The 14557-nt window shown below is 51.7% G+C and overlaps 3 protein-coding genes across 7 annotated transcripts in view; 1 reads left to right on the top strand and 2 right to left on the bottom strand.

The window, feature by feature from the left end:
* Window positions 1-627, bottom strand: part of ERN2 (endoplasmic reticulum to nucleus signaling 2) — a 17367-nt gene extending 16740 nt beyond the window's left edge. The window contains exon 1 of the mRNA XM_039382353.1: window positions 616-627. Within this exon, the coding sequence (XP_039238287.1) occupies window positions 616-627 (12 nt within the window). The remainder of the gene's footprint in view (window positions 1-615) is intronic.
* UBFD1 (ubiquitin family domain containing 1) lies at window positions 475-7578 on the bottom strand. Its single transcript, XM_027736151.2, has 7 exons — window positions 7515-7578; window positions 6830-7096; window positions 6539-6747; window positions 5346-5411; window positions 5039-5144; window positions 2030-2112; window positions 475-845 (listed from the first exon to the last, which is right to left on the bottom strand). Exons 1-7 carry the CDS (start codon window positions 7543-7545, stop codon window positions 735-737), a joined length of 873 nt encoding a protein of 290 aa, XP_027591952.1. The 5' UTR covers window positions 7546-7578; the 3' UTR covers window positions 475-734.
* A 272-nt stretch (window positions 7579-7850) lies between these two features.
* Window positions 7851-14517, top strand: EARS2 (glutamyl-tRNA synthetase 2, mitochondrial). Of its 5 annotated transcripts, none has more exons than XM_027736173.2 (10): window positions 7851-7977; window positions 8445-8600; window positions 8749-8938; window positions 9215-9687; window positions 10430-10538; window positions 11074-11227; window positions 12345-12475; window positions 12718-12853; window positions 13619-13666; window positions 13731-14517. In XM_027736173.2, the coding sequence occupies exons 1-10, from the start codon at window positions 7878-7880 to the stop codon at window positions 13764-13766; spliced, it is 1533 nt and encodes a 510-aa protein (XP_027591974.2). In that variant the 5' UTR covers window positions 7851-7877; the 3' UTR covers window positions 13767-14517. The 5 variants fall into 5 exon arrangements, with proteins under 5 accessions (XP_027591974.2, XP_027591976.2, XP_039238311.1 ...); XM_027736175.2 differs by having other exon boundaries at window positions 13699-14517; XM_039382377.1 differs by having other exon boundaries at window positions 12718-12866; window positions 13699-14517.
* Window positions 14518-14557: the final 40 nt, after the last annotated feature.

The following is a 14557-nucleotide window of genomic DNA, read 5'->3' as shown; positions in this document are numbered from 1 at the left end:
AGGAGGTGAACCACTGACCAGGCACGAGAGGGGACAGCAGGCAGCACTGGGTCACCTGCCACAAAACATCCCCAGGGAATTCATCTGCTCCAGACAGGCTACAGAGACCAACCCAGAGATGTCAGTGTCGGGAAAAGGCAAGGAAAAGTCCCAAACAAGCATCTTTGGGTTAAAACAAAGAATTAGTTCTGCTACCAAAGAGTGGAAGCTGCCCTGGAGGGGCGGTGGGATATGGCTTCACCCAACAGCGACGCTGCACACGGCTACAGTTTGTTCTTAAAAAGCTGCTCCTGAAATCCTCAGTCACAGCCAAGTAACTAAATTAAGTCTAATGTTGATAACTGAAAGATTATGAAAATATTTGTTTTTGTTCAAACCATGTAAAAAATCCTCAATAATACATCGTAATCTTCTCTTTTTAAAACTAAACTGGAAGATCAACTCTCAGCATATTTAAGTGTATTACACACAATATTTTGTGAATTAAGATTTATTGATTTCCATTGTATTTGCTTTAAATATGGTTGAAGCTGACTGCAGAAAAGGGATGGTGAAATCTTTAAGTTAAAAGTAAACTAATGGTGAAAGAACATCACCTCTGGCTTCCATCCGTGCCTCGTTTAGCATGTTTTATCAATAAGTTCCAGGACTGTCACATCCAGGGATGTTGGAGGCCTCTCCCAGCAGTGTCCTTAGCTTTGTGTCATTTTCCTGTGCCAGAGGTGAGCGTGCTTTCAAAAATACTGCCACTTCCCAAGCACCGTGTCTTTGATTGCATCGACATACTGAGTGGGGACCCAATAGACCCAGTAGTAAGATGCTTCTGTTGGGCCCAGCTGAAATGCCTGCAATTAAAAATGACAACATTTACACATGGGAACAAACTGCTGGCCCAGGGGACAGGCACAGCTCATCCACTGCCAAACCAGCCCAGTCTGTCCCACACTACAGCTCTTGGGTGGGCAATTAAATGAGCAGTCCAGAAAAACAAGAGCTGCACAGCACCAATAAAACAATGACCTCTTCCCTTTTACAACATCCCAGCAGCAACCAAAACTCACGGCCAGTTTCAAGAACATGAGGAAACTATTCTGGAACACAGTCTGAAGAATAACTCAGAGTCTCTAAAGAGATGACAGAGCTGAGAAGCCAAAACAGGAACTAAACAAGACAATGACTGTGTTTTTATAGTCATAACATTTCACAGGATTTTATATTTAGACATAATGTCCTATACTCAACTTCTCTCCTATGCCCAGGAGAGGAGCCCCACGGTGTGCCAGAACCTCTGTCCTTGCTGTGGGATAAATTTATTGCAACATGTGCTGAAGAGGACATTTTCTCCCATGGGTGAACAAAAATTAAGTATTTGGACAGAGACTACAGCACTACCCTTCTGCAGGCAATGATTCTAAGGTAAAACATTTTTCTTTTCTCCCCCTAAAGGAGGAAACAGACTTCTTACAGAAAAGAAACGTACTTTAACATTAAAAGTTAGTTACTGTACTTTGAAAAACCCCATAGATTGAAAGAAACAGAAAAAAATTCAGTACATTAGCACAGCTCTCTTCTGAAATGTTTCTTTGCTAGATCCAATACCAGCTGTTCAAAAAATTACAGTTGTGAAAAAATATTGCAGCATCAAGTCCCTTTTTCTTTTAATCTGCAGCAAGGCCTGTTGTTTATATAAATACCACAGACACCAGAAATCAAATCAGGTATTGAAAAATATCGCTAAGAAATCACAAGCTATGTGTAAGTATTTTTACTGGTTTAACACTGTCACAGTCAGAAGATACAAAATAATGCTTTAACACTTCATGTTCGTGTGAAACCAGCCCAGACTTCCAAACAGCAGCAGATACTCAATATGGACTCAAAATATTGACACTGTGACAGCAGTTCACATCCCCATCCCCATGAGGCTGGAACCACCATCCACTTCCAACCTGCTCCAATCTACAGCGTCCCTGGTGTGTTCTGCATGAAGGAATTAGATGGATATAATTAAAGTAGAGCTGTTACTCACCATCATGTGATAATCCTCATGGCCTTCAATAGGTTCACTCACCACATTTTTAATGGACCCCATGGGTAATTTTTCTGTTCTCTCTACATTAAAATTGATCAGAGTATTATTTCTGATGTGTGGGGAAGCAATACTTCATATCACTTTCATGTGTCACCTCCCTTGATGCCAAAACCCCCTCAGGTCAGCAGTCTCCTCTCAGGTGAGTTTGGGTACCTGGACCTGGCAGCACCAAGCCCCCCAGCTGGCACCCCAACAACGTGAGAGAACCCAAAACACAGTTTCTCTGCACCACAAGAAGCACTTCAGTGTTCCTGATTTGGGCCTAGACTGAGTGATGGGAAAACCCTGGCTTTATTTAATGTTTTCCCATAAGGAACAAATCCCCTCAGAACAGCAGAATAGCTCATCCCAGTGGAATCTAGTCTGGGTCTGAGAATATTCAGAACCAACTACCAAGGATTTTATAGAACTCTAAAGATAAACAGCAGGGCTGAAAGCTGGTGAAGAAAGGCTGACCTAACTCTGAAAGCCTAGGCCTGGCTTTCCCCTGAGGCAGTGTTCAGAGAAGCACAGGCAAAGGGATGTAAAAGAGCAAATAGGGACAGAAACAAATAGGAAAAAACCAAAAAAGGCTACAATTATACGGCAGAGTAACATCAGCCAGCCACAGGCACCAACAAGAGCAAACTAAGTACAGGGTCCAGGGCAGAGTTCTCCTGTCAGCTCTGTCCTCACTTCTCTCTGAACACTTAATTTCAAGATCCTGCCTTTCAGTTCCAGTGTTCAGCATCAGCCTAAAATTATCTACTTAGATACAAGACAGAGAACACCCAAAACACTCTACAAAGGACAAACCAAACTCTGAGTTCCTGAGATAGACCTAATTGATTTGTGTAATCAATAAAAAAGCACCTACTCAAAACAAGCACATAGGGAGATAAACTCAGTGATGTAAGGACAAACTCTCTCTGCCTCAGTGCTGTAACTAAGCCTACTTAGACTCATGAGTTCGTTCATGAGGTAAAAACTCACTTTGCCCTCGTTCAGGACCCCCCAAATCAATTCCTGCTCAGAGTATCCCATCAACAGACAAAATCCACATTATCAATGCCTCTGCAGAACTGACCAGAGCCACGGGGCAAACTTCGTGCTACAAACACCTGTGAGGCCCAGGGAGGCTGCAGGGGAAGAACCAGCTCCAGCTTTCCAACACCGGCAAGTGAGGAGCTGTGTGGACACCCAGGTGGGTTTCCCTCAGCCTGTACCTGCTAGCCTCTGCCATGCATTTCTCAGAGCAGGAAGGAGGTTTTCCCAAAATCAGCCAGCAATTACAGCCATTCCCTAGAGGAAGTAATCTGCTGCTAATTTGGGGAAGTAGGGAAACAGGTTATGGGAAAGATGGATGACTACAAGAAGAATCAAATTTCAAAGCTTATGGAACACTAATCTAGAATGCCACAGAAACACTACACTTGAAACTCATCTGGAAGGTGAAGGAAGACATTAATCACCTAAACACTAAGAATGGATTTAGAACACAGATCAGTAACAGAAACATCTGCCTCCCCAACCTAGAGAGCAAAAAACACACCCCAATACCTCATTCCATCACTTTGCCCAGGAGAGAAATGACTGCAACTGAGACCAAGAGAGGTTTTAGAGCCAGAAAGATCTTCACAGTCAAGTCTGTCCTACAAAGGAAAGGTCAAAAACTTCCAGGATTTCTGCTTACTTTGGAAATACTGTACCAGCTGGAGGTAATATTACCATCCAATTAGGCTACTTTGCTGGGACAGTGAGCAAGCACTTTTATTCCTCTTGCTCATCACTATATATTGGCCATCCTGGTCAAACTGAAGGAGCACAGCTTCCTTGAGAGGCAGGGGGTATCCCAGTGTCCCATTTAGCCTCAGGTGGCAACTGAGGACCATGCAGCCACTCACCCCCCTGCCCTGCTGGGATGGGGAGGAGAACTGGGGAAAAAAGTAAAAAAACTCACGAGTTCAGGTAAGAACAGTTTAATAATTGAAACAAAGTAAAAAATACTACTACTACTGATCATAATAATGGCAATAAAATAAAGAAAAATGAAACCCAAGAGAAACCAGTGATGTCCAGCATAGCAGCTCCCCACCCACTGACCAATGCCCAGCCTGTCCCTCAGCAGTGACCAGCCCCTCACAGCCAACTCCCCCCAGTTCATACTGGACACGATGCTCTGTGGTATGGGATATTCCTCTGGCCAGCTGCCCTGGCCCTGCTCCCTCCCAGCTCCTTGGACAGAGCCTGAGACACCAAACAGTCCTTGACTGAGGGTAAACACTGTGCAGCAACAACCAAAACATCAGTTCTTATCAGCATTATTCCCACCCTGAATCCAAGCCAGCTACTGGGAAGAAAACTCACTATATCCCAGCCCAAACCAGGACACAGACATCCTCAGCAAGGCACATTATCCCCGCATCAATCCCAGCTCTTCCCAGCACCACTCATGACTGCAAACTGACCCTCTGCACAGCACCACAGTTGTGCCTCACTGGGACAAGACACCTGAGCAATTCTGGCTGGAAGGACAGAGAGTGCCACAGATGCCAGCACTCCTGGTTTTAATCCCAGTTCTGAGATTCCCTTTTGAGTCTTGGCCAAGCCATTGAGCCTCTGTGTGCTCTTGGCATCAAGACCATGTTTATGGAGTACTTCTGAGACGTGCCAGAAATGCCAAATATCATCATTTACATTTGGGGCCAGGAATAGCACATTGGACCATTAGTCTGCTGGCACCACTGAACTCCAGTTTTTCAGGAACAGAAGTGGAATATCAAGTACTACTCAATGATCTGGGAGAATGGGATGTCAGAAGAGGAATCAAAGTTTCATTTTGAAGCGCTGCAATACCACCGTCATTCCCTAAACATGATTCAGTCACAGGAGAGGCTTTTCTAGGTCACACAATTCAGTCACAGCCCAATTACCAATTGTTCACCCCCAAGGTTGAGAGGTGCTCACCTTTTGTACCAATCCACAGCTGGTCTTGCTCGAGTTTAAAGGTCAGTCTGACTTTCCCCCCTGACTTGTTGTACATGCCGGACAGCGGCACCGTCGGCAGGCGCTCCTGCAAAGGGACACAGGCAGTCATGCTGAGGGACTGGCACAGACAAGCTACATTCTCTCAATGTTTTAAGCATAAGGACCATCCATCTTTCCAGCTTTCTGCTAAGACAGCAAAAAACCAATTCAACCAGCAGAGAAAGGTCTCAAACCACGAAAAAGTCTCTTCTCTCACTCTGAGCGTCTCGAGTCCGTATTCACGCACCTGCACGCCTTTGACAGAAGGCATCACATCATCAGGTTTTCCTTTATCCAATACTTTTCTGTGTTGCTACAATATAAAAACAGAAATTAAATTCACAGAAACACAACAGAGCTTTGTGATGTACTTGCAGCTGCTCCTCTGACCACATCCTGAGAGCACCAAGAGACAGCTGAGGGCTGTCCACAGGCATCTATCACATGGGCACCAGTTATTTTCAAACTTAATTGAGCACTTTCTAAGACAGTCTTAAAGAAATTACAAAAATGAAAAGAGCCCCCACATAATGCCAAGGGTAACAACTGTTCTAGAATATACAGACACATAAATATATCCCTATAAAAAAATGCAGTAATCCTGAGTCCCACTCTCACCTCGTACACACCAAACCACAGAGCTGGCATTTGGTATTTTGATAGTTTTAACAGGCAAGTGCTACATCCAGTGAATGGCAGAAACCCTCCATGTCTGCCAGTGCAACCCAGCACCAAACTAGAATGGATTAGAGCAACATAACTAATAAATACACAGCCACAGCTTGTACCTGGCTGGGTCCCTTTAAGCAACAATGGGACTCAGATGATAAATGATGATAAACCACAGAACACCAACAGCATGTTTCATAGAGACTGCAGTTCAAGGGTGCACTACTTAATTTTAACCAAATTTGTTCTGAGGAAGGTACAAGGTTGGTAATACCTTGAGCTGGAAATCCTTTACTAGCCCCACTGCCAAACCAGCCTACTGAGCTGTGCTCCAAGATAGGAAAGGAGAATTCAGCACCCACATCTCCTTCAGTGCTGGGACAGCTGCAGGAGCTGCTCTCTTGGTGTTCACCTTAAGCAGTTTCTGGAGATCAAATTCTTTTATGCCAATAAAAATTAGTTAGATTTTAGACTGAATTAATCTGGACTGTGTTTGCACTAACAACCATCAAATGTTTCTGATATTTGCCACTTTTTGTCTGAAACGTTGGGCTGTGCCTGGCACCATGAGCAGTGTCTTGCAAAGCCCCAGTCCCTGCTGGGCTAAACACTTCCCTGCTGCTGAACTCCCCTGCCCAGAGCCCTTCCAGCGCTGAGCTGTCAGAAATGAACCCCCAGCGTGCTCTGAGGAGGAACAGGACCCAGAGTTGCCTGCAGAAAAAACACATACAGCTCTCCCACATCAGCAATTATTGAGACATTAATACTAACCTTTTGTCTGCAAAGTGGCTCCTTTTTGTTTTCCTCAGCTTTGACCTCCTGTTGAGCAGCTTCTTTGGGTGTATTTACTGCTAACACATCGTTGATGGTAGAGCCCACAACCATTATTTTCGCTCCGTTCGTTACTTTGATTTCCCGCAACGTTTTCTCCTCTGGCAGAAGTCCCTTGAACATAACTTTCTGCATGGCCGGCGGGAGGCCTAGAGATAAGCACAGCGATTAGGAGCCCGCGGCGGCGGCGGCAGGGGAGGCGCGGGGGAGGCGGTGGCGGCCCCAACACACCTGTGAGCGAGTGGATCTTCTGCTTCAGCTCGGCCCCCGTGCTGTCCAGGCAGAACTTCACGTCGTACTTGTTCTTGTTCCAGATCACCTTCAGCTCCACCAGCTCCCTGCCGCTCTCCGCGTCGCCGCCGTTGCTGACAGACGCCTGCAGGGGCTCCCGGCGCTCCTCGCCCTCCGGAGACCTCCCCGCCGCCGGCGAGCCGCCCCCTCCGCCGCAGCCCACCGGCAGCTGCTGCGCCTCCGCCTCCATGCCCGACTCCTCGGCACCTGCGGGGAGCGCACAGGAAGAGCCCGGCCCGGGGGACGGTGCCCGGCCCGGCCGTGCTCCAACCCCGGAGCGCCGCCCGCAGCGTGTCCGGGGCCGCCTCCATCCCATCTCATCCCATCCCATCCCATCCCATCCCATCCCGGCCCGCCGCACCCGCACCGGCACCTCGGGCACCCGGCACCTCGGACACTCAGCACCGCGGGCACCCGGCACCGCCGGCTCCGGGCACCGCCGGCTCCGGGCACCGCCGGCTCCGGGCACCGCCGGCTCCGGGCACCGCCGGCTCCGGGCACCGCCGGCTCCGGGCACCGCCGGCTCCGGGCACCAGCCCCGCACCGACACTGTCGGCTCCCGACACCGTCGGCCCCCGGCCCCAGTCCCGCTCCGAGCCCCGCGGACTCCCGGCCCCGCGCGTACCATCGGCGGCGGCAGCGGCGGCGGCGGCCATGATGATTGTGTACAATCTCCGCGGGGCACGCCGGGAAACGCCGCCGCCGCGCCTGGGCCGCGCCGGCTCCCGTAGCCGCCCCCGCCCGCCCCTCAGCGCGGGGGCGGTGCGGACCCCGCAGGCCGCGCCCCCGGGGCGGGGGCGGTGCCGCGCGGGGAGGCGGGACGGGCGCCGGTCCCCCCGCTCGGCGCCACGGGCACCGGGACCCTCCCACGCGGGCGGACGGGGGAGGGCGGCGGCGCCTTTAAGAGACGCCCCGCCCCCGGCGCGGCGCGCGCACTGATTGGCTGAGGCGGGCGGAAGCGGCGGCGCGGCCACGTGCGCGTGGAGCGATGGCGCGAGCGCTGCGCGCGCTGCGCGGGGCGGCGGGAGCGGGGTCTGGGCCCGGGCCCGAACGGGGGCCGCGAGTGCGGTTCGGGCCCAGCCCCACAGGTAACCGGTGCCTCCCCAGCCCCGCTCCTGCCCATCCTCCCCCGGGGCTCCGCTGCGGCGGGGGCGGCGCTTTGGGTTCGAAAACGTGAATTCGGACGCTCGAGGGGCGTGTGCGGGGAAGGCACTTGCTGGCTCCATGGGGAGCTGCCGGGCTCGCCCTGTCGGCACCTCCCTGTGCCCTCCGGGCTGTGCGGGGTCTCTGCTGGCAGTCGTGTTCCCTGGGACGTGCCGGCCCACAAGGGGTTTCCAGGTCACTTCAGCGAGTTCGTTTCTGGAAGGAGTTACCCAAAAGTCCTTTCCATAGCTAGGGCCCCCGGAGCCGCGTCTGTGCGGTGCAGCTCTGGCCCCGGTAACCTTGGGGACCCACTGCTATCGCAGTCAGCATCCATCGCCCTTCCAGCTCACGTTTAGATCTCTACCCTGGGCCACCTTTGTGACCAGCTCCTCTGATTTCCCCGCGATTACAGGTTTTCTGCATTTGGGTGGCCTTCGGACTGCTTTGTACAATTATATCTTTGCCAAAAAACACCAAGGGACCTTTATTTTGAGAGTGGAGGATACAGATCAGAATCGGGTGGTGCCCGGAGCTGCAGAAGGAATAGAAGATATGTTGGACTGGGCAGGTATTTAGAAACGTCTTTCATTTTTCAGTTACTGAACGCTTCTCTTGTAGAGATGAACAGCACTCACACTGAGGGCGGGTGTGACTCTGCCTTTGTGGGGACTGTTGTGATGGCCCAGCTGTTCAGTCCTGCTGTGCTGCTGTTCCAGGTATCCCCCCCGACGAGAGCCCGTGCCGAGGCGGCCCCCGCGGTCCGTACGTGCAGTCGCTGCGGCTGGAGCTGTACCGAGGTGCCAGCGCGGCGCTGCTGGAGAGCGGGGCTGCCTATCGCTGCTTCTGCACCCCCCAGCGCCTGGAGCTGCTCCGCAGGGAGGCCCTGCGCTGCCAGCACACCCCGCGGTACGAGCCCCTGCCCCCGGGCACCTTGCGGGCTGCACACTGCCCAAATTACAGTCGTGCAGCAATGGGGTTGTGTGTCACTGCCCGTGGAGAGACAAACCTGCGTCACCTTCAGAGGCTTTGGGGAGCGCCCTCCCGAGATGAGGTGTTTGACTGGACACGTGCTGGGCAGGTTACAGCTGAAATTCAGGGATCGGTGTAGGTTTTTGGGAGTGTAAAAATGACTGATGGGGTTGGCCTGTTCTGAACTGAGACTGTTGTTCTCATCTCCCAAAGATATGACAACCGGTGTCGGCACCTGACGCCCGTGGAAGTGGCCCAGAAGCTGTCACAGGGCCTCGACTACGTTGTCCGCTTCCGGCTGGAGAAGGGCGTGGAACCCTTCCAGGACCTGGTCTATGGCTGGAACAAGCACGAGGTGGCTGAGGTGGAAGGCGACCCCGTGATTCTCAAGGGGGACGGGTTCCCCACGTACCACCTGGCAAACGTGGTGGATGACCACTACATGGGCATCACCCACGTGCTGCGCGGGACCGAGTGGCTGACCTCGACCTCCAAGCACCTGCTTCTCTACAAAGCCTTTGGCTGGGAGCCCCCTCAGTTTGGGCACCTCCCGCTGCTGCTGAACAAGGACGGTGGGAAGTTGTCCAAGAGGCAAGGGGACATCTTCCTGGAGCGCTTTGTTCGGGATGGCTTCCTGCCGGAGGCACTGCTGGACATCGTCACCAACTGCGGCTCGGGGTTCACAGGTAACACCACAGGCTCCTGCTTGCCAGGTCGCTTGGTGCTGACTTTGGCAATGGGTTGGGTTTATTTTAATAGCTAAGGACTTTGTCAGTGTTTGAAGGGGTGAGGAAAAGGGTGCCAGTGACCAGTCAGCACTGAAATGCCACCAGGGCTTTTGCGGAGCTCCTGTGAAAGGAACTGGAATGGTGGAAACCTCTCTGCCTCTGTGCAGCCTTTTAAATTGAGTCTGGTGCCTAATGGGTTCCCACCTGGGACAACCCTCACCTCGAGGCGGAAAAACTGTCTGTGAACTCTTGGGAAAACTTGTATGCCGTGGGTAATAGTTGCAGTGCTGTCTAACATCTGCCCCACTTCTTGTTTAACCTGACAGTCTCCTTTTGTGGCTCTTGCTGTGTGGGGATCACAAATTAACTCATGTTTCGGGAGCTCCGCTTGGGATTGAAATCTTCCTTGGGCAATGAAGTCTTCTGGCTGAGTGTTACTTCTCTTTGTCTGACTGAGGAGGGCGGCGGAGCCGAGCGGAATGTCCCATTTCCCAGTGCCTCACCAGCAGCTGGCAGAGCCTGCTCCTGGGGAGGGGACAGCGTTCTGTGTGTGCCTGCTGCCAGCTCCCTCCTGCCTGCCAGGGGTGTCCCTGCTGCTGCTGGCACTGCACAAGTGGCTGTCCTGTGTCACCTTTCCTGGCCTGTGGTGAGAAGGAGTGGGAGAGGGGACGTGTGTGATTCCCTTTGGGTTCCGTTGCAGAGAAGCAGATGGGGAGGACTTTGGAAGAGCTGATCTCACAGTTTGAAATAGGCAGAATTACCACCCATTCTGCCCTCCTGGATCTTGAAATGCTCCCAGAATTCAACAGGTAAAAAATCAGTGGTAGCTTTTAAATGAAGTGAACAGCACATCAGTGAGAATTTATTCCTAGCACTTCGTTGTGGCTGGAGGTTTTGTTTGTGGGATCAAGCATGGTCTTGATGCAGCAGCTTTTGGGCTGTGCTACAGGGAAGTATAAGTTTGTGCTCACACCATTTCTTCCTCCTCTTGGGTCCTGTGCTTGGACACTGGTGTTGGGAACACTGTGAAAGGCTAGGGAGAAGGGTGGGTGTAGCTGGGAGGATGCAAAATCTTTAGTTTCAAAATAACATCTAAAAGGAGATAACACTTCCAGAAGGTTCTTTTGCAAGTACACTCGTGCTGCTGGGACATTGTGCTGCTAAGAGTGGCCTCATCTTCAGTTTACTGTGGGGCACCAGAGCTAAATGTTTCACTGTAGAAATGAATGTGGTTTAATGTTGTTTTTCTAACGGTTCCACAGTTTTAACTGGTAAATGTGGTTGGGGTGACTAGATCAAATCTAACCCAAAGCAGTCCAAAAGCAGGTTTCTTCTCTGTTGCAGGATTCACCTCACCCGTCACATCGAGAACGAAAGGCTGCGCCAGAGGCTCGTTAGGGAGCTGCAGGAGCTGGTGAAGCACATCTATGGGGATCAGCAAGTGGATCCAGAGGTTCTGGAAAAGGAATACGTGGAGCGAGTCCTTCTGCTGAGAAAAGTATGAGCAGTGATAGCACTGTGTCACCATTCTGGAGCTGAGGTGGTGTGGGATTCCTGGATGGAGCTCTGCTGTGGCACAGCCTGCACACAGCTGTGTCACGGCCTGCTCCAGTGCTCGTGTGCCAGCTGGCTGCCAAAATACCCTGATACAGGCAGCTGGCCTGTGGGAATGGGCCTGGTGAAGGTCCTGAGGGTCTTTGCAGAGTCATAAGCTCATGCATACCTTGCTGAGCCAGCAGAGAGCTCCATCAGAGAGAGACAACATGTCCCTGCTGTGAGAGGGATCATGGAACTGAGGGTGCTTTTGAAGACCTCTGTGCTTCCTACTGAGAGCAGAACTGTGGGTAGTGCTGGATCAGGTCAGCTGTGGCTTTGTCTAGATAAGCTGACAGTCTCCAAGCTGCTCTTCTCCTGTAGCCCAGGGAGCAGCTGGCTTGGGGCAGGAAGGTCCAGCCCCCAGATCCCTCATGCCAGCTCACCTCTCCCCTTTGCTGACTGGGCAGCGTAAGGTGTTCTGCTTTGCTGCTGCCCTGTGCTTTGGAGGCAGAGTCCAAGCAGCCTCTGCTGAGGCAGATGAAGCTGCTGGTGAAACCAGTGTGGTTTGTGTGCTGGGAGCTCAGTGAAGGGGCTGAGTGCTGGCCAGGGAAGGGTGAGCCCAGCTGTTCCCAGTCTGCCCCTGGGATGCTGCTGTAGTATCTGGGAGATTCCTTGTGAAGGATGAAGCCCTCTTTGTAGGGGCAGGACCTGACTGTCCCAGCGTGATGGCTGTGTGGTGGCAGTGGGACGGTGACTCATGGCTTCCCACTGCCTGGTGAAGGGGCAGATGAACATAATCAGCCACTTCTCCAGCCAGCTCTGAGTCAGCCACACATGGCTCAGCACCTTGGGGACAACCACAGCCCTCTGAGCTGCCTCTGTGTCCCTGCTCTGAGGGGCTCTGAAGCTGGAAAACTCAGCTGCCTCAATGTCAGCCGGTGACATTTCTGCCGAGCAGCACGAGGTACAGGGCACTGGTGTGGGGGGGGTCTCCAGCTTAGTGTGAAGCCCAGGCTGGATAGGTTTGCTTTCCCCACAGTGTAACCCTCTGCCTTGACAGCTTTGCTTTCTTTCCCCAGGGTCACATCAGCCTCCTGAAGAATCTGGTGTCGAGTGATTACTCTTACCTGTGGGTCAGGCCTTCGGTGTCCCGACAGCAGCTGCAAATGATTTCTGCAGAAGTAGATGAAATAGGAAAACTAGTCTTAGGGTAAGTATGCTGCTGCCTCAGCTCCTCATCTCTGAAAATTGTATTATTAAAAAGCAGTCAGAATTCTGCTTTTTCTGTGGTTTTCCAGGTCCTTGGCATAATTTTGTGATTTAAACTTCCTCTTTTGAATGAGCTCTGCTTCTGGTGAGCAGAGAGCACACCCTGGCACAGGGATGGTGTGAAGGGTAGGAATCCTGTGGTTTTCTTGTCCTCAGACTGTAAGGACACCTTCTTTCCTAAAGGCTCGTGACAAGGCAGGCAGCTGCCTTGACCGTGGAGGAGTTGAACAAAGACCTGAGAAACCTCCAGAAGCAAACCAGAGAGACCAAGTACAGCAGCATGATGCAGCTCCTCCGCTTGGCACTCAGTGGGCAGCAGGTACAAACAAGAGGTCTGAGAATGGGACCTTTTCCCTTTTCCCCCCCTTTCCTTTTTTGCCCCTGTTTTCTCCCCCCCCTTTTCTTTTTTCCTCCCTTTTCTTTTTTTCCCCCATTTTCTTTTTTCCCCCTCTTTCTTTTTTCTCCCTTTCCTTACCCTTTTTTCTTCTTTCCCTTCCTTTCCCCTGTTTCCTCTTCCCTTCCCTCTCCCATTCCCTTTCCCCTTTTCCCAGCTCTCTTCTCCCTGGTACCAAGATGCTGGTACTGGGACACCTCACAGGGCCCACATCAGTTCCATGTGGAGCACACGTACCAGTACCCAGCTGCTCTGGCCATAAGAGCTGTTCTGCACGTTTGGGAGCAGCAGCAGTGTCACAGTGTGAATATGCTGGTTATGAATCTAAAGTCAGAAAATCATCTGGAGCAGCCATAGGGAGCATTGGCACAGTTGTAGGTTTTGGGCAGAACTGGGATTTTATGTGCAATCTGCTTTCACGGAGCTCAAACTCAAGTTTTATGAAAGTTCTCCAAAGCCTAATCTTGGCTCAGCTCTGGCATTAATCCTTCAGGTCCATCTGACCAGGGCTGGCACTTGCCTTCAGGAGGAGAAACCCCAAAGCCTTGTTTGAGCCGCTCATGAACCCCCCTCCTTGCTCTGACAGCGACCCGAGAGCGAATCGCTCCATGGGTTCCGTCGGGATGACACAGAACCACGTGCTGGGAAGTGCCAGTTCCACGTGGGCAGTGACTCCTTCTGTGTTCGCAGCACGGGCCGAGCGTTGCCGAGATGATGGTGACTTTGGGAGCCAAGGAAGTGAGTGGCCGGATCCACAGAGCGCTGTCCAGCTGAGTGGCCGGATCCACAGAGCGCTGTCCAGCTGAGTGGCCGGATCCACAGAGCACTGTCCAGCTGAGTGGCCGGATCCACAGAGCACTGTCCAGCTGAGTGGCCGGATCCACAGAGCACTGTCCAGCTGAGTGGCCGGATCCACAGAGCACTGTCCAGCTGACGGGACCGCGGTGACACTGCCAGGCTGCTCTCGGATGGCACAGGAGCACGTGCCATTGTCCTCCACCTGTGGTTTTGATCTCAGCACGATTATTTCTGATCAGATGAGCTAGGCTTTAGATCAGGCAGGTGTCCATGCTGTTTCCAGGTCTGTTTGTACCTGCACTAAGCACAAACCACTTTGTCTGGAAGAGAAACCAAATCCAAATTCAGCTGTGTCCTGCTGTCACCTTGTGCATGGAGCCTGGTTTGTACAGGGAGCCTGGTTTCCAGGGTGGGAGAAAAAGACATTTATCAGCATTTAAATTCAGACCACGTGGACAGGAAGTAACTGCTGATAGCAGCAGATGAGTCTCTTTTTGGAGATAGCTTCACAATCAGGGTACCTACAGCTACGACAACACAGGTCCCCAGTAAATGCTGTGTGGGGAAGGTATTTTTATATATAGAAATATATATATATTTGAGCTTCTGCCTTCTTAGCTGCCATGGTGTCCTACCAAGCTAAGTGAGCTGCTTGGAGAAGGGAACTCTCCTCCCTGTGTACTGTGTCATGTGCGTGGTTCTGCTAAAAATATCCCCGATCCAGAGATTGGAATGTCTTTTCCTCTTTTGTCTGATGCCCTTTTAATTATTAAATTAATGTGGTAACTTTTCGTTCCGTTCTCACCAATGCTCTGCACGCCAGGGAGGGGA

This window comes from Pipra filicauda, unplaced genomic scaffold (assembly GCF_003945595.2).
Source record: "Pipra filicauda isolate LSUMZ 115617 unplaced genomic scaffold, ASM394559v2 scaffold266_size1643727_pilon, whole genome shotgun sequence".
NCBI classification, from domain to species: domain Eukaryota; kingdom Metazoa; phylum Chordata; class Aves; order Passeriformes; family Pipridae; genus Pipra; species Pipra filicauda.
Note: the sequence above shows the minus strand (reverse complement) of the source record. Positions and strands in the feature narration are given on the sequence as shown.